We start from the raw sequence: 24,480 nt of genomic DNA on the forward strand, positions 1-24,480 counted from the left end.
ATTCACTGTGCTCCCTACTCCATTTGCCAATTTGAAATGACAGTAAGGCACACAGTGTTTTTATAGGAGATGGTGAGTTGCTGCATTGCAGCAGGTTAGCAGATAAATACCCAAACATCTTAATGTCATATGTGAAATCCCACTGTTTTTAAAATTCGGATTTGAGATATTGTTCTATGTCGTAGATTAAACATTTTGCTTAATATGAATCAACACTGTTCCACAGTTGTCCCCAGAAATTTTCAAACTGAACAGACGCCACCAAACACAACTGAGGACACTTCAGATTTATTAAATGTTGCATAATGGGTATTACAATTGGCAGAATAAAATGCACGTCCACCAAAAAAAAGAAGAAGAAAGAAATCTGAAACTCCGGCACCATTGTAGATGAGGTGCGGTCAGAGATTAGATACCAACTGATCACAGAACTCAAAGTCCTTTCGAGCAAGAGCGGGGTCACGTGCTGAAGGGGAGGGCAGCACCAACGAGCAGTCACCGTCAAAGTACTTCCCTGTAATTCCTTCAGTCTCCTCCGCAACCGCACAGTAGATGGTACTGACCGCACCCTCTTCTGATGACTGAAAACACACACACACACACACACACACACACACACACACAGAGTGGCATGCCTTAAAAAGTTGTACAGTAACACCAACCCCTGAAGGTGAATGCCCCAAACAGTCATATCACAATTAATGTATATACAGTATAAAACAAGGATTATGACCACATGGTGACAAATCAGTTAACTCACGTGAAATTGTAAACCAAATGTCAGAAAGAAGCCTGCTATATCGTGTTCAGCAGCACGTGACATCACAGTGACCTTTGCCGTTTGATCACCAAATTATTTACTGTAAATAACTGAACAACTCATTTTAGTCATTCTGGATAACTTGCTACTGTCGTTACATTTTTTTGAGGAAAAATAAACTGTAGGTGGCACCACTTGACTGGTTTATCAGATGTAAGGGATTCGCTCCTCTGTACTGCATTGATCCATTGATCCGGTGGTGTGTTCCTTTGATTGTAGTGTTCGGCACAATGTCGGGCTCCTGCACCTCGTTCCTCAACCCATGTGACATCACTATTATCCTTTCGGTAAAAATGGCTAGAAATAATCCAGCATTTGCTGAAATAATTGATTCAATTTATTCAAAACTAACCTACTAAAAAGACTAACAAAAAGAATGCTTTTACTGTCATTCTTGACCATTCATGAATTTTTGTGTGCCAGTTAAGGGTCTATCTACCCTAAAACACAGAACCATTGCACTTTTGCAAAGAGGCTGGCCAAGAGCCCTTTCTCTCCTCATGAGTCAAATTTCATGTCATGTGGTAAAACCACAAATAAGGGTATGAGTTGGTAATTGTTTCACTAGGGTGGAAAATAATAAATTAAACCTGTGCTGAAACCTTGACTCATGTATAATTCCTACTGGCATAGTCTCCGTTCATGCACACATTCCCTGAACAAGGATGTGGGTTGCCAGGTTGGATTGATATCCATGCAGTATCTCTTGCGGAGATTGTGCGTCAGAAGTTATGTTGCAATAGAAAAAAATGCATAATCCTACAGATTTGTCATAACAGATTGAAGGGCCATGCATTGAGTTACCAGAGGGAAGGTTGGAGAAATTTTTAGAACTGTTGGATCCTGAGAGCTGTACTGATATCATTGACTATTCACATGTTGACCAATGTCAAATTCTACTCTTTCTCATACCACAAGCAGACGTTCTTTTGACGGCACTGTGATCATGGGTGTATTAGGGAGAAACAAGAGCCAGGTAATTTTTTTTACATGCTTTAAGTCAAACCACGTAATGCTCTCCAGTGAAGGACTCCCAATCTAGAATGGGAGGAGGATCTGTTCTTACAATGTCATACGTCCTTGTCATTTCTACTATTGCTATTCCAAAGAAAGGAAATGCCGAGCTGCACTTTCGGATTGTTTATAAAAAGAAAAAAATTGCGACACAGACTTCCCTTGAAAAAGTGAGTTAAGACAGAGAAAGGCAGACATCGAAGCATCAATCTGTGCACTATTACGCAAAACGAGTCCTTGTGGGATGCTAAGAGGCATTTGACATTAAAAACAAGCTGAAAATATTATCTTCAGCTCTCCAGCTATCAGTAAGTACAGTCACGTGGCGCTGTGGATGGGTGGCGTTCACAGATGTTAACCAGACAGCCCATAAAAAAATACACACATGCGGAGTCAAGTATTTAAAAAAATTCACCAAAAATTTGCGTCAGACGATGCACCTGCAACAATCCTCCGTGTGAATGGATTTATTGGTAAGTGCAATGTTAATGATGCATTCCCCAACAATCCTAATTAACACTGGACACACCAACAACATTTATTTGCACATTGCCTGTTCTGTTGTTGCTAAAATCTCTTTAAAAACAACGTGTTGAATGCACTCAATTTAGAGCTGCAAGGAAAAGACAAAACTACAGTCATTATCAGCTCAGCTAATGGTTTCAAACGAAAACATCTGGACTCAAAAGCTGCAGCTCCATTATTTGGGCAGCTTCTAAGACCATGCATCAGAGCTGCAGATGCGACAGAAGGCATGTGCGCAAAAACAGCACGCTGCTCAAAGCAGACTGACAATTACGTGCTACCCATGTTGGGAAGAAGCTGAGAACGTTTAGTAGCCTCGTAGGTAGGTTGTCATGATCCGGACCGGCAGGGGTTACTCCGGATCCGGAGTCCGGACCGGAGTTTCATGTTCGTCTCGTGTAATGTTTCCTGATCGTGTTCACCTGCTGTCTATTTATATAATTGTATAAAACTATCCTGTTCGTGTCTGTTCGCCGTCGGGTCATTGTGTGTGTCCTTCATCGCCATGTCCAGCCCACCCGTGACGTAGGTAGTAGCCTAGTGTGTAACACACTCACCTATGAACCAGAAGACCTGGTAACTACCATTGTGTCCCTGAGCAAGAAACTGATTGTCTCCAGGGGGACAAGTCACATTGGATAAAAATTTGTCCCTTCATGCTGACACTGAGCTGAAGTCTAGAATTTATGGACATGTGTGACCTCCCTGGCTGCATTTATTAATGTGAGTCATGATGCTTATTAAGACTGCTTGAGGCTGGTTACCACGCAACTACCAGACCACGCGACCATGGCTGATTCCGTTCAGTACAAGTTGTCATAATTCAAACTATAAAGTATGCTGTAGGTAATTTAGAAATACTCTTTTTGTACATTAAAATGATAATCCAAAGTCAAGCATGAAACTAAATTTATACTACTTTATGAGAGCCCACTTCTCAAACAGGCATACATTACAACTGTAACTTATATAATATCTACAACTTATAAAACAACTATATCTCTATTGTTACCTTGAAGAAGAAAATTCCCACCAAGTTGAAGAGGAAACGGAGAAGCCAGTTATAATTGCGCATTACTTCAGTCATCACCATTCCAGGGTGAAGGGAGTTTGCAGTCACATCTAACACACACACAAACATACACACACACACACACACACACACACACACACACACACACATACACAAACAACAGTGTTAGATTAATTTAAAGACTAAACAAAAAGAACACATTAAAAAAAGTGTGAGGCCAAAATCTTGAGTCACGGTTTGTAATTTCCTTAAATGGGTCAGATGAACACTACAAATCCTTAATCTGACCACTAGTCAAATCTCAGCCACTAGTCTATTACACAGTAAGTACATGCCATAGGTCTCAGGTGGGTACCTGTGCCCTTCAAGCGTAGTGCAAGCTCATTGGTGCACAGGATGTTGTGCAGCTTGGTGTTGCTGTAAACTTTGCCCATCCTGTAGTTGAGGTTGTTGCCATGGAAATGAGAGAAGTTCACTTCCCCGTACCAGTGGTTGGCCGATGAAACATTTACAATGCGGGCAGGGGCGGATCTCTTTAGGAGATCTAACACACACACACACACACACACACACACACACACACAATCCCAAAAAGGCAAAGTATATTAGTATATTTCACTTTTGGTTTTTCTAGAAATAATTTTACAATGTTTTAAAGGGATTTGCTGTGAGGTAGTGAATTTTTAACATTTAATATATAATATGTTACAATTATACTAGAGAAAAAAACGAACACTTACTGCACAGCACTGTACTTAGCAGCAGATCAAAAATATTATCACAGTTCCAGAGGAATTTTAAAAGCGAGGTTGGTATGTCACTACTGAGAGCCAGAGTCAGGTCTGAAGGCACCTGTACACTTTCTATAACATCATTATATGCCCGCAGTGTCATGTCTGCTTTCAGACTGTGCATGTCTCATCTAAATGATAAAACCTTCCTAGTTAATGAAACAACCTGTCAAAAGTCTGACTAAAATACCAACTCTTGTTTTTGCTGTAACATGACAACTGTGACAACTGAAAGACAACTTTCATCTGTCCTGTTTCTTGCTGTGAAGTCACACAGTGAGTAGATGCCTTGAGAAGTGAATTCAAGGTATCAGAAGTGACTATGAAGTCAGTGTGAGGTATCACAGGGTATTTAGTTCTGAGGAAGCAGCAAAGTCTGACCCAGCAGGAGGTTGGTCAGGAGGAATGGTCCCACGTGGTTGGTGGCAAAAGAAAGCTCCAGCCCATCCTCTGTGATGCTTCTGGCTAATCCTGCATTGACACACACACACACACACACACACACACAAACACACACACAAACACATATACAAATATTTCAGAGTCTCTCTATGCACAAACATTCATACATGCCCACACACAGACATATGCATATAAAAATATATTTTTCTTCCCAAGATATGTAGTCTCTCTGGGTCATGCAACCTGGGCCCAGTGCAGGAGCTGGCATCACAGCCATGGTGTTGAGATACGGGATATCAGAGAGTGTCTTGGTGTGCTTAAAGTGTATTGGCTGAGTATAAGGCAGGGGTGGGCAGCACACTGACTTTTAAAATCGGTCAGATGGGCGGGGCAAGCACCAGATATATACATACCAGACATAAACGCAAAAAAAGGCATTAGAGTAAATGTAGAGTAGATGTAATACTATTATACACACTCATCTTGAACTACTACATCGTAGACAAAAACAACAAACAATGTAGATGGTGCCATGTGAACTAGTGAAACTTTATTGACGTCACTTGATAGTGTTTGATATGCTGCCACTTTCAGGTCAAAGGGGGGGGGCATTGTGGAGCACATGCAGAAGTCCAGTTCAGGCAGGTTTTTTTGGCTCTGCTTCCTTCTTAAATGCAGACTGGAATATTGCCTTGTGAAGATGCTATGACAGGATTCATTTTATGCAACAGCTCAATGACAACTCAAGACCTTCCTCTTTAAAGAATATTTAGATTAACTTGTAACCTTCTTATTGTCGAACTTGTGTACAGAATCTACAACAGAGTGAATAAAAAGATTGTATTCATAGTTGGGAATCCTAGTGAACCAGAACTGATCTCTTCATTGATGGTAAGTCGCTCTGGATAAGGGCGTCTGCCAAATGCCGTAAATGTAAATGTAAATGCAACAAATTCTAGCCATAAGGAAATTAATATTGAAAAAAAGTTCAGGCTTTTGGTTCTTCTAGAAATAATTTTACAATTTTTCCAATGGGACTTGCTGTGAGGTAGTGAATATTAACATTTAATATGTAATGTTACAATTAAACTGGAGAAAAGTCTGCTTCCAGACTATGCGATGTCACTTTTGTTTAATTTCAGACTACATTATAAAACCTCCCTAATTAATGATACAATCTGCCAAGAGTCTGACTAACACATCCTCTTATTTTGTTGTTCAGTTCAGGCAGGTTTTCAGACTCTGCTTCCTTGTTAAATGCAGGTTGGAAGAAAGAATATGAAAATGATTGGCAGGATTCATTCTGAAATTATGCATAATTCTAGGCATAAGGAAAGCTCAATATTGCAGAATCTTGGATGAAGTCAGTCAAGTGGCTGCAGACCTTGCAAGGGAATAGAGATAAAACATGAAACCAAGCAGTAGAGTAAAAGGAAAAGACAAACAAAGGAACTTTCTATAAGTTAAAAGTGAAGGCGTTTATCAAGAACACACAAGTTGCTTCCCATAAATAAGGATGCCATTGCAGATTGCAGAGATATTCAATCCCATTGAATTACAAATGGATTTACAGGTTGGGTCAGATTCACGACAGAAAGCCTGGAATTAAATCTAGCATGCAAATTTAGCCCTAAAGGCAGCTTTGGACTTAACTTTGACCTTTGTTGTCAGAAAGCTGGATCAACATGTTTGTTATAGAAAGCTGGATCAAGTGTTCCTGAGAATCAGGATCAACCTGGTGCTTTAGTTTTCTTTGGACCTTGCCACGCTCAAATTACAGTTCTTAAGACTTGTTGGAGACAAGTTTGAATTTGAAACGCTGCACCACCATAAACCCCTTTATTAATAACCAGAATAACTAAATAAAAAAAAAAAAACATATACAGTTCAGGAAAGTGTGTTTGGACACACCTTCTCATTCAATGGGTCTTCTTTATTTTCATGACCATTTACATTGGTAGATTCTCACTGAAGGCATGATTGAACACAGGCTGTGACATTTTTATGTGGACCATGCAACGTATGAGTGACATGATAATACTTCCATACACCACAGAAACAACTGACAAAAAGATCTAAAAACACTGAAGTAGCCAACTTTGTGAAAGCCAGTATTTGTTTCATTCTCACGCCTGTATCTAAATCAAAATTGAATAAACCAAAACTACTGATTTTTGGTATGTCTGGTTTGTCTGATCAGTGGTGAGAAGTGCTGCATTTACCTGAAGCTCCAGCGTTGTTCACCAGGATATGAAGCTGCTTCTCTTCCTTCAAGATTCCGGCAGCAAACTTCCTGACTGACGCCAGAGACGAGGTGTCCAGTATGCGTAGGTGGACATTATCATTCCCACTCCGCTGCCGAATGTCCTGCACAGCAGCCGAGCCACGGGCCTCGCTCCGACATGCCAGGATCACGCGAGCTCCGCGCCGTGCAAGGTCCAGTGCAACAAACTTCCCTATACCTGATCAACAAGAGGCAATGAAGAATTTATTTTAATATTTTCTTTTTTTATAGTATAGTTTTAATATAGTTTTATTCTGTATCCTTGTATTATGGACAACCTAATGGGACAACCTAAAGAAAAGTGGTGATGGCTCAATATGGTGGCTATGGTGCCAATTCTTGTTCCTAATAATTTCCCATAGTTGACTATTATGAAATTGCCAGTAAACTCAAATACCAAGTACATAACTAGACAACTAAACCTCTACTGATGAATGCTTCAGCCCATTTTAGGAATTTCAGGAAACAAGTGAGATGCATATCTGAACAATCATCTAGAAAAAAATATTCCACTTCTCAAAACAGATGGCAGTCCACTAGGAGATAGAAGTGAATTCTAAGAATTTTAGAGGACAGACAGAAGTGGTGGCATCTCTGCCAGACACCATCTAACAATAAAGCATTAACTTAAAAAAAATAATCAAAAAATTCATGAAAAATCAACTCCAAAGTGAAGTGATTGTCATTGTGAAACACTGCAGCACAGCACACGGTGACCACATCGAGATGTGTGGTGACAGGTGCCCGGGGAGCAGTGTGTGGGGACGGTGCTTTACTCAGTGGCACCTTGGAGGATCGGGATTTGAACCGGCAACCTTCCGATTAAGGGTCCGCTTTTTTTAACTGCTAGGCAACCATTGTCTTAACAACTCAAAGCTAAACAGTCATTAAAACAAATTAAAACAACTCTAAAACAATATAAATTAAAATATCGTAATGTTTGGCGAAATGGGTCATTGTGACGTTTTATGGGAGCAAACTGAAGCGTATCTGCTTTTGCCTATATGGATATATGTTTTTGGTAAGTTACATACCAATAATACCACAGAAGCAACCAAAAGGCCAAGGATAAGCCTGAAGGAACTGGGCAGCTCTACTGGAGACATGGGAGTAACTGGGCACAACGGAAGAGTGGCTGTAGCTTCATGGAAACCATAAGGAAATTCGGAGACTCCCAAACATTTGGAAGAAGGTGCTGAAGTCAAAGTACAGGCATGCTGTGGTGATGTTTCTCCTGGTGATGTAGCACCCCTGCTTTACTACTGTTATTAACGAGCTAACGCTAACTTGTCATGCTTGTCAAGCTGGATGACGGGTAAACATTTACATTTACAGCATTTATCAGACGCCCTTATCCAGAGCGAGTTACAGGGACAGTCCCCCTGGAGCAATTTAGGGTTAAGTGTCTTGCTCAGGGACACAATAGGCGAGTGCCGTCCACGCGGAGACGCAAATTCAAATTCAGTTTTGATCATTCAAATTTACACAATTCACATTGAAATAGTTTTGTCGAACAAAAGTAGGATTCTGTAGTGACTTCCCCTGCTGCTGAACTCCCTTCCTCCTCATCAAACACGCGTTTCAGGGGCTGGATTGCCGTGGTGCTCCCGTGCCGTGCCATGTCACTTTTGCATATTTTTGCGCAGATTTCTCTGCCTCCGCCATGTATCTGTCCTCCGCTCGTTTTTTTTATTTTTACTCCGCGCTGTCTATGAGGCGCCAAACTCTGCTAGCATCTGTGCACGAGAGAGACCGAGTGTGTTCACTCCGCTCCGCGCTCAAATAAACTTTTTTTTTTTTATAATCAAACGTCTCCGCGTCGCGCGACATAACGAATCGATTAGGAAATTCGTTGCCAACTCTTTTAGTAATCGATTTTTATCGATTCGTTGTTGCAGCCCTAGTTATTATAGTGTCCATAGTCTGTCCGTGACGCCGCCGGCTAGCGTGATGGCTGCAGCAAAAGTCGGAAGAAAGAAAGTTCGGGATTTCTTTGATTATGACAGTGTCAAAAATAAAAAGTAAGTGCCTTGTTGTAGAAGCAGGTGATACAATATGTGGAATATCTCTCAAGGGGAAAAAAACCCACGAAGAGTACCTGGACAAGCCAGCCTCTAGTTCTAAAAGTTGTGCGTAACGCACCCACCCACACACACAGAAAAACACGCGGCTTAAATCCACGCCATGCATTTCTACAGCGAGATCACGCGTGATCGTTACCCGTGTTGGCGCCCGTCACGACGGCCGTCCTGCCCCGCAGCCCCACGCGGCACGCGCGCGGGTCCCAGCGACCCCTCCGCTGCGCGCGCACCACCAGCGCCAGGACCAGCGCGGCGACCATCCACAGCGGCTGCGACGCCACGTCCCTCCACTCCCACGGCATGGTCCGGCGAACGAGACGAAGTCCGGACTCGCCGAAAGGTCCGAGTTTTACAAGCAGGGCGGCCGGTCTCCATCCTCCGCCGGGTCTTAACGTCTGACTAGTAGGCATGATGGGGCGCTGGAATTTCTGGTTAGTCAACAATTTACGAACCGCAATGACCAGCACAGCCAAAATAGATTCTGGCTGCTTCTCTAAATGCTTTTGGCCAAACACCTTCACTGTAATGCAGCATTGGACAAATCATGGGTGTCAAACACAATAATGTTCTATCAAACAAAATGCTGCAGCAAGGTTGTTAACATGATAATAGTTTCGTTGGATTCCTGTATCCGGTGTATTTACATTTACAAATATGACTTTAGAAGTGAAAGTGAAGTGATTGCCATTGTGAAACTCTGCAGCACGGCACATGGTGACACAACAGAGGTGTCCTCTGCTTTTAACCATCACCCTTGGTGAGCAGTGGGCCGCCGTGACAGGCGCCCGGGGAGCAGTGTGTGGGGGTCACACAGCGTGTTGCAGCGTGAGCTGATTAACGCTCGCAGAAAAACGGACTCACCTCACTCACCTCTTTGTGCCGATCCGCATATGGATCCGCTTCTTCACCAGTGTCCTCGTCAGTACGTGAGACAGCCCCCTTGTTCCACGAAGACTGGCAGTATATAGCTTTTTGATTCTATAGAAGAAGAAGAAAAAAATCTTTTTCCCAGGTGATTTGGTGACTTTTGCAGCATTTCTTGTGTATTTTGTGCATGCTCTATGTAGATGTAAAAGTCTATGTTTGTTTTTTTATTTTAATTTTAATTGTTTTCTAATTTGTGTACAGCATGTCCATGTACTTACTTATTATAAGTACTACATATAAAACACTAAAATATAATATTTACACTGCCTTAACATCATTTAGTCATTCAATCTCATTTAGTTTTTGATGTTTGTCAGATACACAGCAGAATTGTAAAATAAACGCACACAGGTAGGTCTACTTTAAAATCATTGAATTTGGTCATTTTGTGAAGGGATCAAGTTGATTAAGTGATTTATGAAAAGAAAATCATAAGTATGGCAGATTTTGGGCGTGTACATTTTTGGCCATAAAGGGTACGAAAGGGACTATTTGAAAAATACTAATGCTGTCACGACCACTAGCTGACGGGGGAGACATTCGAAAGGGATTTTATTCAGAAAACACAAATGCGGCACGGTGGCACTGTTGCCAGGTCAAGTTCACGAAAATGCCGCTGCTGCAGAGGAGCGGAGCCACATGCTTTTAATAGCTGTCCGGATTGGGCACAGGTGATGTGTCCAAGTGCCGTCAATCCTTACACAGCCACCCCTCCAAGGGCTATGCCCTCTTCCTGCCTGTCCCAGCTGGGTCCTCATGCCATCCAGCGGGCTCTATGGTGCTCCACCCCTCTGGAGGTGGACGCACCCCTCTGGAGGTGGACAGCCAGAATCACGGGTCCCCGCAAGTGCTGGGTTTCTTGCCCCGGATCCTGACAGGTGCTGGATGTGGTGGTGGGGCAGAGTTCGATCCCTGGCTCTGGCCGATCAAACTCTGCCCTCAGTCTCTCCAGGAAGTCCTGAAAACCAATTTTGTCCATCTCTCCTTGCTGCCAAAGGGCTGCACCCCAGCCCCATGCTGACCCAGTCAGACACGTGAGGATGGTGGTGATTTTCTCCGCGTCTGAAAGGGCAGCAAAGTACATACCACAGGATGTTATAAATGACTGGCATGTACCTGCTGCTCCACTGAAGGGACCTGGGACAAGAGGGTCGTCCCACACGGGGCTGGGCACATAGCTGGAGATGGTGGTGGGTGTGTGGCATGGGGGGTGGTTGATGCCCTCTCCAGCAGGCGGGGGCGCTGGTGCTGCACTGCCATTTAGCTGGGGAACGTCCGGGCAAAGGGAAGGCGGGTCGGCGACCAGAGCTGGAGAGGCAAATTCCCCGGGAGGCAGTCCCAGCAGCGCATTTGCGGGCTGGCAACCTCCCGTCACCCTGTTCCACCAGCTTACCTCCATGTCGCCGTCTTCCTCCTCGCTGTTGTCGCACCTCTGGGAGTGACGTGGACCTTGCGGACCTCGCGATGATCCTGGACAGGCGCGATGGGCGGAGTCATCCCGGCACCGACCACCCAACCCGCGTCATCGTCGTCGTATTCCGTGTCGACCTCGTACCTCCAGAAGTCACGTGGGTCTTCACGGACTTCGCGACGATCTCGGACGCGCGCGATGGGTGGAGCCATCCCGGCCCCGACCGCCCACCAATCCATGTCGCTTTCGTAGTCCGTGTCCACATCCCTGACCCAGGGCGCGATCAACTCCTATGGGCAGTACTCTGGCCATTCAGTCTGGAGCCCGGCCATCTCTTCGCTGGAGGAACTCCTCCATTGCCGCTTCCGGGTTTCTCCAGCAGACGCGCCATGGCTCGCCGTAAAAGAAAGCGCTCCACCAGAAGGAGTAGCATGTCTAGCCATGGATCCTCTCGATCGGCCGTCTCTCCAGTGCTTCCCGCTGGCGCCCACTTTCACCTCACTTCACTGCCTTTTTCCTCTGTGCTTTTGTCTGGAGCGGCGGCATTCTGTCACGACAGCGAGCTGACGGGTGAGAGAAGCACAAAGGCGGGACATTCTGGGAAAGGGATTGTATTCATTACATTTACATTTACATTTATGTCATTTATCAGACACCCTTATCCAGAGCGACTTACAATCAGTAGTTACAGGAGACAGCCCACCTCGAGCCACTTAGGGTTAAGTGTCTTGCTCAGGGACACAATGGTAGTAATTGAACCTGGATTTGAACCTGGATCTCCTGGCTCATAGGCGAGTGTGTTACCCACTAGGCTACTTACCACCCATTCAGAAAACACAAATAAACGCGGCACGGTGGCCGAAAACGGGGAAAACACAAACTGGCCCACAGGCATGTGGCGATTGCCAGAACTCAAAATACATACACATAAACCGTTGCCAGGTCAAGTTCATGAAAATGCCGCCGCTGCAGAGGGGTGGAGCCACAGGCTTTTAATAGCTGTCCGGATTGGGCACAGGTGATGTGTCCAGGTGCCGTCAAACCTGACAAATGCAATCAAATCCATTTTTTGTTTATCTTTGACATGACCAAGGCTCAAATTAGAACAATTGGCACATCTCGCAACCATTTGGAAAATATTTATTGTTTAATAGTTTTTCAAAACAATAATCAGTGATTCAAATGATTAAACTGGTATTCAAAAACCTAAAAAATATTGATAATTTTGTAAAGGGCTCAAGTTGATTAAGTGATTTATGAAAAAAAAAAAATCTGAAAAAAATATTGAAGTATGAGGATTTTATGGCAGTTTTTGTGCGTGTACATTTATGCAAATGAAGAGGGAAAGGGGGTACAAAAAATTAGCTAAAATTTAATTAACATTTTTAATTACCTGGACAGGACCGACTTGGAAAAAAATGTCCAGGAAAAACCAAAAATTAAATAAAAAGAGTACATGCAGCAATTTATTAAAATAAAATATTTAAGACAACATATTAAAGGAGTTAAGAAAGGACTTCCTAAGAAACCACATAAAACACTGCATAAGAACACTGTATAAGAACCATGCCACACTGGGTTGAAAGCCAGGGTGTAAAAGTGAGTTTTTAAATTAGATTTAAACACAGTGATTGACGGGCCTGTATGACACTGATTAGCAGGTCATTCCATAGACGTGGGGCGGCCACTGCAAATGTTCCTGTCACCTCTCAGCTTGTAATGTGACCGAGGAAAAGACAATAGTCTCTGGTCTAAAGACCTAAGAGAACCTGGTGGAGTGTAGGAACGGAGTAGGTCTGACAAATAGGCTAGAGCCGAGCCATTCAGTGATTTAAAACCATATAAAACTATTTTATAACGGACTCTAAAACAGACAGGAAGCCAGTGTATTGAGGCTAAGATCGTGTTTAAGTGATCTCGTCTGTATAAACCAGTGAGCAAACATGCATTTGCATTTTGTAATAATTGAATTGAGCTAAAGATGTCTGAACAATGACAAAAAGCAAGGAATTACAAAAGTCAAGGCATGATTTTACAATATCGGTAATCCTGAGGAACGAGGCACAAGGGTTAATGGATTGCGTATTGGATTATGTTAATGAGAGAGATTGGGTCACCATACACACAACACTTTATAACCCCAGACTTTGGTCAGCCAAACTTAGTGAAGACCTTGGGTAATAAGTAAGTAACTACCTCTATGTGAAAATGTTTTACATGCTTTACACAGACAAGAGTTGTTGAAAAATAACTGAGGCTCTGACCATGGTGCTGGTTAAATTCTGATATAATCCTTCATTAGTGATGAGACCCTCAAACCTCCTCCCTGTACACACAAAGATCATTCAGTCCAGGAACCCTAAGAAATGGGGTTGTACGCACACACACACACACACAATATCTATTAGTAGTTGCTATTAGTAGTTTTTTTTTTTTTTTTTTTTTTAAAGCTGCAAACTGTGATAACTTGGTTTCCCTGAACTCCGCCCTACAGAGGATGGGACTCCTCTTGCTGTCGGCACTATTAGGAAAAAGCAGTAATAAAAAGTGAGTGAGTGGGTCTCGTAGTGCTTCAGAGTGTAAATGTGTGAAGGCTCTTCTCATGGCTCTGTATGTTTTTCTTATTGGCTCAGTGATATGTCATCCAAAAAAACAAACAAAAAAACACCACTGGATCAAACAGACATTGTTTTAAGCAAGTGGATCTGATCTTTGTCATGGTTTAAATTCAGAATAGCTCAACAGTGTATCAGGCCACAGATTGATATCCATTGAATATTGATACCTCCAGTGAGGTATGGAGCATGGGGGTGGAGGTATAATGTTCCCACCCCCCATGATTCAGAGTGGGTATGTTGTTCTTAGGACAAGACAGCATTCTTCTCCTTCCAAAACACGGCGAATAGTGTAAATACAAAAGATCTATTTTGATCTCATTTGATCAAATTACATTCTCCCAATTCTCCTCTGGATCAACCAGATGGTCTTTGGCAAACATTAGACGAGCCTGGACATGTGCTGGCTTAAGCAGGGGGACATTTTGAGCGCTGCGGGATTTTAATCCATGACAACGTAGTGTGTGCTCCAGGTTGAGGGAGACTGTCTGTGATTCAATTACCTAGTAATTCCTAGTAAACAGTTGATCTTTTCTCACCAAGCTGCTTTTCTATTGTAGATATTCCCTGGTGTCCTTACACAGCTCCCTGGTCTTGGCCATAGTGGAGGTCGGTGTCTGACTGTTTGAAGGTGTGTTCAGGTGTCTTTTATACAGATAATGACTTCAGACAGGTGCCATTAATACAGGTAACAATAATTAATTAATATGTATTAATTACAGCACAGAGGTTTATTAATACCCTACCAGATTTATCACCACTTAACTCGCCCTCAGACCCCGCTGAACTCAACCGAGCAACTAAATGCCTAGAATTGACATTGCATACCATGTAAGATAATGTTGTTCCCTTAAAAATGAAAAAATTAATAGATAAAAAAAAGTAATACCTTGGTATAACGATCAGATGTGCTCGCTAAAGTAGACGGCCTGGCAATTAGAATGTAAATGCCGTAGAGATAGCATGGAAGGAGAGCCTCCGTAACTATAGGAAGGATTTTAGCGCAGCTCGATTGATGTATCTCTCCTCTTTAATAGACGAGAAATAATCCCAGATTCCTATTTAATACTTTTAATGCTAAAATTGTTATGAATAAAAATAAGAAGAATAAGAAATAAACATAAAAAAACAGCTCCATTGATATTACTATGGAAAATAATATTCCCCTAGCGGACAACCGATTAGAACGCTTCAGCCTCCTTGAGCCTGAATGAATTAAACTAAACTCATTGTCAAATCAAAGTACTTGTATATTAGATCCACTTCCTACAAGTTTCCTTAAACAAGTAGCACCCGATGTTATAAATCATATCTTTAAAATGATTAATTTGTGAAATAGCACCTATACTATAGACCGATATAGACCAGTTGTACAATGCAAACATATGCCGCTGTCTGTAGCCCAGACGACCTCCAGAGTCCAATGAAAAGACCACCAAAGGGGTCCCTCTCTGTATCACTCCTTCTTAAGGTTTCTTCCTTTTTTTTATTTTTGTGGAGTTTTTCCTTGTGTGCGGAAAGGTCAAGTGTGGGGGTGTCAAAGCCAATTGAGACATGCTGTATGTGATTATGGGCTATACAATAAAAAATGTGGAGGACAGAAGAAATATTTTAAGAAGTAACAGGTAGGTGAGGGCCAGAATTATTGCATGTTTGTAGGTGCTTACTTTCTGCACCACATACAAATAAATTCTTTAAAAATCACACAATGTGATGTCTGTCTCTCACATTTGAAGTGTATCTATGATGAAAATGACAGACATCTCTCTCATCTCTCTTCATTTGGTCCGGCAGGCGCACCACAAAGTGTCATCAGAACCCAACACCGTTGAGCAAAAACAAATACTAATTGTTTGAGCTGTATCAGAGATGTCCTTGGCGACAAATGCACTGGCGCCAAAACCAGGATACAGTTTCAGTCATTAATGAGATTTTTCAAGAGCAAAAAAAATACTGTAGTTAAAAGAAAAAAAGTACTGTAGACTGTTCAGCTTGGATCACACATCCCACGTTTGGCACCACAAAGCAACACGAAGCACCATGTGACATCTGGCACTAAAATCCAAACCTGGTTTTAATTCAAAACGCTCTGGTTTGGTCCATAAATCCCCTTGTCATTTAACAAGAAAATGAACTGATTATCATCACATTCTGAACAATTGCTGGGTTTCTGGTTGATTGTTTTCATCAGTTGTAATTATGCCCAACTGGGGCAGTGGTGTCCTAGCAGGTAAGGAATGGTTGCCGAATCCTGAGCTGCCAAGGTGCCACTGAGGTGCCACCGACCAAGGTACCGTCCCCACACACTGCTCCCCGGGTGCCTGTCATGGCTGCCCACTGCTTACTAAGGGTGATGTTTAAAAGAAGAGGACACATTTTGTTGTGTCACTGTGTGCTGTACTGCAGTGTATGACGATCACTTCACTTTCACCTTTTCACTTTTAGTTATTATAAACGTATCCTTGCTGTGTCCTTCTCCTGTCATTTTGCCCGTGTGTCATGTGTGTTTTTATTACATCTCCCTTACGTCTTCCTCCGTTCCCTGCTATGCGGCCCTGACAGATGTCTATAATATCTGAAGACATTTTCATGCCTTACTCTAGCATGGTGTAAAACCATAGAACAATCCTATGTTGAAAAAAAAACTCACTGTAATTTAGCATTTATAAACTGTAGACATTTATATTGTTTATTATTATGTAATGGGCTTGTGTCACATTATATGTAGATGATGATACTGACGATGGCATGGCATATTTAAGGGACCAGTGAGTTTCAGTGTATAATGTATCTGAGTAGCACTGGCTGATGGGATGAAGTCAAGAGAACAGTTTGTACCCAGTGTTCAGAATTTATTCAAGCACGTGGAATCAATTATGTTTGAACTGTGCATTGTGCATGTGTGTGTAATAGAGAGAGAGAGAGAGAGAAAGAGCGAGAGAGTAGATCTGACCCTACAGGTCCCAAGGAGATACCTCTATATCTACTTGTAGGGTGTGTGTGTGCGAGTTGTTGGGGTGAACACATGTGCGTCAGGGGGGTGGAGACCACTAGATAACTTGCCCTGGTGGGGTGGAGCAAGTACGGAGTGTGTGTCATATGTGTAGAAAGGTCAGGGTCTTTCGAGCGCAGTAGCATGTGGGGGGGAGGGTCAGAGCAACTGGCCATTTAAAGTTTCTACTACTTATGCAGAACTGCACCGAGATTGACCGGGCTGCCTGTTTTTGGAGCAGAGGGTCATTACTAATTACATGATCTCCTACAAGTAAAGGTCTACAGATGGAGAACAATATTGCAGACTTGATAACAGACTTGTGGAGACATTGGAGACATCGATGTTTCACGTAGTTTTTTGTTTTGTTACGTTAACAAAATTGCATGCTGCTTAGATAAACAAACAGTTCTCGCCGGGTTTGTGTTGGCGCCCACGACTTCTGCTCAGTGCCAGAGGTAAACATAGGTGCACGTTTTCAGGACCAAGCACACCAGGCCCACAGCGACTTGTTTTACTGCTGGATCCTCACCACGAGTCATTAATCCATGCTTCTATATTCCACTGATTCGGGTTAGATTTCAGCACGAAACGACAGAGAAAAAGCCGTATATATCTGTTCAATAAAATCCACCGTGTAAAGTAACCAACTAATGACCAGCTATTGTCAAGATCATGCGATCGATTGCGTGTTATTATTTGTAAGTGGTTGTGATTCTGATCTGCTGTATTTCCTCCGGACACGTTGCCCTGCGCTTGTGGGACGAGAAGGAGAGGAAGAAAGAAGTGGGCCTCCGGTCAGACGAGACGGCAGAACAGCCGTCCGCTCAGACAGCAGAGGAAGACGAGACTGAACTCCCGGTAAGTGTGCGTGTGACGTGTACCTCCGTTAAAGTATCGCTCTGTCTCAGTATTGCATTGGCTACTTGCCTGCAGGACGAGGAGGGACACGTTGCAGTCAGACTGAGCCCTAAACAGCTGGAGCATGTGACTCGTGACATCTTACAGAACGCGCTGCAAACAGCCGTGAACGGTAACGTATCTTTATGTCGAGAATAAGCAATGATTGAAATCTGTTAACACGACAAACACAGACGCGCGCACTCGCTGTTTTTGCATCTGTGCTGTAGCGGCTCCGTGAGAAAGAGGAACTGCTGCCTTTTCACCGACGACTTCGCTCCTCACCGCCGAGTGAAGACAAAATGCTCCATTGTTGTAACCTGTATCCTCCTCCTTCCTTCGGCTGCTCCTCCCAACGTACCCGCATCCCCGGTGGCTGGTTAGCCTGTATAAATAAAGTTAATTTATCATCGCCTAAAGGCCAACTTTGTTAACCGTGTGTACTTGTCTGTGAGAATCCTCCCTCTAAGTGGCATCGGTTTCACATTTTCAAGCAAAATGTTAAAAATGCTCCCGGATTTACCTTTATTCCTTCTCCCTACGCTAAATTGCCTAAAGGTTCTTATGAGAACCTTCGTGAGAGCCTAAAGAAGGTTTGAATGAGCGTCTTAACCCACAAACAGCCCCTCAGGGAGAGAAAACTGTTCATTGTCCCTGTTGGACGGCCTCGGAAATCGCAGCTCTTTCATCACACGTCACGTCTCACCTCAGAGAAATAAACAGGATGAAGCAGCTGCAAATACCTAAACAGGGTACCTAAACAAACCTGCTTCTTCAGGCCAAGAACCGTGAAGCTGTTCCACAAAACCACTTTGCAGAACTGAAGACAACTTCTGCTCAGATTAGGCAACGGTTTGAACCCGGAGAGGAGCAGAGATGCACACACCAGATGTAAACGTAGTCAGAGAGCAGAAAACACTTAGGTACCAGGAGTTATTTCCAACAAATGCAGCGAATCTAAATTGCCGTGATAAAGGACAGCACATGGTTATTTTGGTGAAACTTTCACATCTGTTCAAATACAGATACAAATATATTTCATTGCACTGCAGCTATTTGAAGTATTTAATCAGTAGTTACAGGGACAGCATTTTGCGCCTTCGATCTTGGCACATCATGAAAAAAACAGATTGCTGAGATTCATTGTAGGCACATGGTTTTACAACAAAAGCCTCGCACTCTTCAGACTAAACAATTTAGTTGCATTTATTTGGCAGGAGCCTTTGACCAGCCATCTGGTATTCCTCAGAAAAAGAGATATTGTAAGAATGGACATCACGGGAGCCTGCTTTTGTCTTGCATAACAGATGTCTGCAGGGGGAGGTGTGACATTCCTGTGTTGACGGTTGTGGGTGAAGATTCGACACCCCTGTTTTACATGCCTTTTGTCTGACGGCAACGTGTGAAGTTTCAGCCATCAGGACCGCCCACCCTCTTTGTCTTCCCCAAATGGGAGGCATCGGGGGCGTAACATCAGAAACAACAGGTTCTGATTGGTCAGTGACAACTTCCTGTAGGCCAGTGACAACTTCCTGTAGGCCAGGGGTATAAAGGTCTGCTCACATGTGGAAAGAAGGACTGAGCTCTCTTGCTCAGGGGTTTTTCCATCGGAAGCCGGAAGGTTTCTGAGTCTTTCTCTTCTCCCATTTTTTCTCATCGCTTTTTCTTTCTCTTCTTTACTCTTTCTTCTTATTTTTATTTTCTCTGTAACCTTGGTACCCTTTTACATTCAATATTTACATGTAACTACAATAATTATTTACCGGTGTTAATAAATTAGAAACTGTTCATTTTTAACCTCTATTGTGCCATGCCTCTTTCTGTCAGGTAACATCAAATTAGAGTGGTTGAATACAGTGCTTTGTGTGGAGGGAGAATACTCTGTTATCTCTCACACCACATGGTCTTTTTTACAATATGCCAGAGTGAAATTGGCCCGCGGTGGAATACTTCAACGCATTAGCTGCTATGGTGCGGACCCTGGCTGGTGACGATCTACTCAAACTGTGTGGGAGAAAAATACGGTGCCGTATATATATAACAAGAAAGCCAGGTTGTCAACTCTGTGCTTCTTCACGGCCCCAGCACCCAGGCCACTGGCATTCTCCCCCTCCCCCATTTCCAACTGCAGGTTTAACCAAATCTTATACCTTTAGATTGAGTCTTTTTCTGACTTAGCCAAGTGCTTCCCTGGCAATCAAACTCTGCCTGCGTCTGAACCCCATGCTGCGATAACATCCCTGCCTGTCCACGATCCTCTGAAGCATCATCCTTCACTACCCCGCTGCCTGGTCTAGTGGGTAAGGAAGCGGAGTCGTAAGTGAAGGGTTGTCGGCTCAAATCCCAACTATAAGATGGGGTGTCGCAGGACCATGGCCTTTCTACGCTTTTGTTTTGCATAGCGGCCATCTTTAAGAAGAGATTTTGACATTCCTGTGCCTTTGTTGTGCATGAAGATTCAACACCTTCGTTTTACATGTCTTTTGTCGGACGGCAGTGCAACATTTGCCGGTCCTCCCCCGAGCCAAATGTGTGAGGTGTCGGCCGTCTGGACCGCCCACTCTCTTTGTCTTCCCCAGACGGGAGGCACCGGGGGCGTGACGTCAGAAACAACAGGTTCTGATTGGTCTTCCTGCAGGCCAGGTGTAAAAAAGATCTGTTCATATGTGGGAAAGGGACTGGGCTTTCTTGCTCTTTTCTCTTCTCCCACTTTTCTCCTAGCTTTTCTTTCTCTCTCTCTGTCACGACTACGGACTTACGGGGGAAGGAAGCGCAGAAGCAGGACATGCTGGGAAGGGGGTTTTATTAACAAATATACAATAAATACAAATAAAACAGCGGTGCGGTGGCCAAAACTTTGTCAACTTAAGTAAAGAACATAAACAAACCCGCAGGCGTGTGGCGATTGCCAGAACTCAAAAATACACACATTAAGATATGTGCACTAAGGTCCACTAAAATGTCGTCCCTTTCGATGCGCCGTCAGGATTGGCCACCGGTGATGAGCACAGCTGCAGTCAGGTGGCGGGAGTTATGAAAAATGGGATATGGTTAGGAATAATAAACGGAAAAAGAAAGGACAGAGTAAATCGGATGAAAGTAACTCTGACAGGGGATCAATTGTAGACGAAACGAAAGAGGAATATAAAGTGTTTGCAAAACTTATGCATGATGGAGACTTGTTTGAAGGTATGAATCCAATACTGTTGACAAAAGCATTAAATAAAAAAATAGGTGAAGTACAGAGTGCTAAAATACTTAGAAACGGACTGTTGTTGATTATTTGTAGAGACTCAAAACAGCAAGAGAAAGCAATCAAAATGAGCAGGATAAATGGAAAGAGAGTGGAATGTTCTTAGGCCAACAGCAGGAACTTTATAAAAGGAGTTGTTACAGGAATCCCGGTGAATATATCGGTAGAAGATGTGAAACGAAACATAATAATAATAAAGTTAAGTGATTGTCACATGTGATACACAGCAGCACAGCACACGGTGCACACAGTGAAATTTGTCCTCTGCATTTAACCCATCACCCTGAGTGAGCAGTGGGCAGCCATGACCGGCGCCCGGGGAGCAGTGTGTGGGGACGGTGCTTTGCTCTGTGGCACCTCAGTGGTACCTTGGCGGATCGGGATTCGAACCGGCAACCTTCTTGATTACGGGGCCGCTTCCTTAACCGCTAGGCCACCACTGCCCCATAACAAATGCAAATGTAAAAGAAATTAAACGTCTAAAAACAAACAGGAATGGAAGTTTAAATGATAGTACCTCGATTATGATCACTTTTGAGGGGGGAGTTCTCCCAGAAAAGATATACATTGGATACATGTGTTACAATGTGAGGTTATACATACCTCCACCACTTAGATGTTTTAAATGTCAGAGGTTTGGACATGTAGCAGGACATGTAGCAGAAATAATAAATTGTTCTGCACAGACGAAAAGCCGAAATGAAAGGATCAAAATAATTGTCAAATCAGCGGAGAAGTATCTAAATATTAAAGAGTTGCCCTGGGAAACAGTCAGACATATCCTTAATGAAGAAACCCAATCCTCTCAGACATGGGCTGGATCATCATAATGGTGTTATCTATTCTACAGTGGAATGCAAGAAGCCTAATAGCAAATGGTCAAGAGTTTAAGAAATATATAGATGATTTAGCAGACAAACCAAATGTAATATGTATACAGGAGACATGGATGAAACCACAGTTAGACTTTAGTATAAACGGTTATAATATAGTTAGAAGGTACAGAGAATTTGGCAAAGGAGGAGGACTAGCAACAATTATACAGAAGGGTATGAAATATAAGATAGAACATATAAATTTAAATTTAGAGTCAATTAGAAGTAAGATATGGACAGAAAGAGGATGTATAGATATAATAAATTACTATAATCCATGTGAAAAACTAAGTCAAAGCATTTTAGAAGAGATTGTGGGATCACCACAAAATAGCGTAATATGGTGTGGGGATTTTAACTCGCATAATTCATTATGGGGGAGTAAGACTACAGATGCAAACGGCCTACTTATAGAAGAATTTATTGATGATAAATATCTAGTATGTATTAATAATGGAGAAGGAACGTGATATAATAATATACATAATACAGAAGCGGTACTTGACCTAACATTTGTATCTAGTTCAATAGCAGGGATTAGCACTTGGGGTGTATTAAAAGATAATACTGTAGGGAGTGATTATTACCCGATAATGATTAAAGTTGGCACAGAAATATGTTTCGAAAAAGGAAATGGAATTCCCAGATGGAAACTAGAGAATGTAAATTGGGACGTTTTAAAAGAAATTTGTGACCCTTCGAGAGGAGAACCAAAGGGATATAGATGCACTTAATGAAAAACTAGTTAATGTGATTATTCAGTCAGCTGAGGAAATAATACCTAAAAGCAGAGGGGTTAGACGTGTACCCTGGTGGAATAATGAGTGCAAAGAAGTTATAAAAGCAAGAAATAAAGCATTTAGGAAACTCAAAAAACATCATTCTGTGGAGGCTTTGATTCTGTACAAAAGGGCTCAAGCAAAAGTTAGGAAAACAATTAAAACACAAAAACGTACATATTGGAGACAATATTGCTGCAGTATAGCGAGAGAAGTACAATTATCAGATGTTTGGGGCATGATCAGGAGAATGGGGGGGATCAGGAAAAATTATGAGTTACCAGTGATGAGTAATAGAGATAAAACGGCTGTTAGCAATCAGGAAAAAGCAGAACTTTTAGTTCAGACATTTTTGAGAGTCCATAGCTCTGATAATCTTTCAGTAGAGGCCAGACAGAGTAGGAATAGAACCTTAATGGAATACCCTAATATCTTACAAAAAGACGATGTGAGAGAAAACCCCTTAGATTTGCCACTTAACATGTTTGAGTTAAAAAGAGCAATAATCAATGCTCGACAAACTACTCCAGGGAAGGATGGGGTATGTTACAAAATGCTGGCACACATGACAGAGAACACATTAGAAATAATCTTAATCTTGTTTAACCAAATTTGGGTCACTGGACATCTGCCTTCAATCTGGAAACAAGCAATAATAATACCTATTCTTAAACCAGGGAAAGACCCAACAGATCCTTCTAGTTACAGACCAATTGCCTTGACTTTGCATTTATGCAAAATCATGGAACGAATAATTACAGAAAGAACTACGTACTTGGAAAGCAGATGTCTTTTATCTCCATATCAGAGTGGGTTTCATAAGGGTCGAAATACTATGGAATCTGTATTATGTCTTGAGTCAGATATAAGGAAAGCACAGACCAACAAAGAAGTAGTAATTGCAGTCTTCTTTGATGTGGAGAAGGCATATGATATGCTCTGGAAGGAAGGACTATTGATAAAATTAAAATCTGTGGGAATTAATGGTAGAACATATAATTGGGTTTTGGACTTTTTACTTAATAGGAAGGTACAAGTGAGGGTAGGTGAAGAATATTCCAGGGTATATACTGTAGAGAATGGTACTCCACAAGGTAGTGTGTGTAGTCCATTATTATTCAATATAATGATAAATTATATATTCTCTCAGGTTGAACAAAACATAGGGAAATCTTTATATGCTGATGATGGGGCTTTGTGGATTAGAGGCCGGAATATACTGTATGTCAATAATAAAATGCAAGCTGCAATTGATGAAGTGGAAAAGTGGACTAATAAATGGGGATTTAAAATATCTATTGCAAAAACACAGGTTATTTGTTTCTCTAGGTGACACACAATTTCACCCCTTTCCTTGTATCTGTACAGACAACAACTGGAGCAAGTAAAAGCATCTGAATAAAATTAAGGACAAATGTAAAAAGGTCATCAATATGCTTCGGTGTCTATCAGGGCAAGAATGGGGAGCAAGTGAACATCTCTACAAAGCATATATTGGGCACTTATGAGATCTGTTCTTGACTATGGATGTATAGCTTACATGTCAGCAGCAGAATCAAACCTCAGGGAATTAGATGTATTGCAAGCTCAGGCCCTGAGAATATGCAGTGGGGCATTTAAATCATCCCCAGTGTCAGCAATGCAAGTGGAAATGGGAGAAATGCCATTTAGGATCAGAAGAATAAAATTAATGATGGCATATTGGGACAGTCTCCAAGGACAAAATGAAAAACATCCTGTTAAAAGTATATTAAAAGAGTGCTGGGAACACAATGAAA

General features: G+C 42.4%; 1 protein-coding gene and 1 long non-coding RNA gene across 2 annotated transcripts; one reads left to right on the plus strand and one right to left on the minus strand.

The window, feature by feature from the left end:
- Positions 1-272: 272 nt before the first annotated feature.
- Positions 273-9,433, minus strand: LOC114786198 (retinol dehydrogenase 12-like). Its single transcript, XM_028973093.1, has 6 exons — positions 9,090-9,433; positions 6,808-7,047; positions 4,565-4,654; positions 3,748-3,936; positions 3,372-3,481; positions 273-581 (listed from the first exon to the last, which is right to left on the minus strand). The coding sequence occupies exons 1-6, from the start codon at positions 9,358-9,360 to the stop codon at positions 402-404; spliced, it is 1,080 nt and encodes a 359-aa protein (XP_028828926.1). The 5' UTR covers positions 9,361-9,433; the 3' UTR covers positions 273-401.
- An 8,223-nt stretch (positions 9,434-17,656) lies between these two features.
- LOC114785179 (uncharacterized) lies at positions 17,657-18,188 on the plus strand. The gene is made up of 3 exons (XR_003749027.1): positions 17,657-17,756; positions 17,832-17,928; positions 18,026-18,188. It is a non-coding gene; the product is annotated as an uncharacterized LOC114785179 (long non-coding RNA).
- Positions 18,189-24,480: the final 6,292 nt, after the last annotated feature.

This window comes from Denticeps clupeoides, chromosome 3 (assembly GCF_900700375.1).
Source record: "Denticeps clupeoides chromosome 3, fDenClu1.1, whole genome shotgun sequence".
In the NCBI taxonomy this organism is placed as follows: domain Eukaryota; kingdom Metazoa; phylum Chordata; class Actinopteri; order Clupeiformes; family Denticipitidae; genus Denticeps; species Denticeps clupeoides.

What these genes read in the sequence shown, in the direction of transcription:
- LOC114786198 (XM_028973093.1), bottom strand. Translation starts at nt 9,360, where the DNA reads ATGCCTACTAGTCAGACGTTAAGACCCGGCGGAGGATGGAGACCGGCC. An exon ending in CCTGACCAACCTCCTGCTGG is followed by an intron (nt 3,937 to 4,564) that starts GTCAGACTTTGC and finishes TGTGTGTGTTAG; the next exon opens with ATCTCCTAAAGAGATCCGCC. An exon ending in ACTACGCTTGAAGGGCACAG is followed by an intron (nt 3,482 to 3,747) that starts GTACCCACCTGA and finishes TGTGTGTGTTAG; the next exon opens with ATGTGACTGCAAACTCCCTT.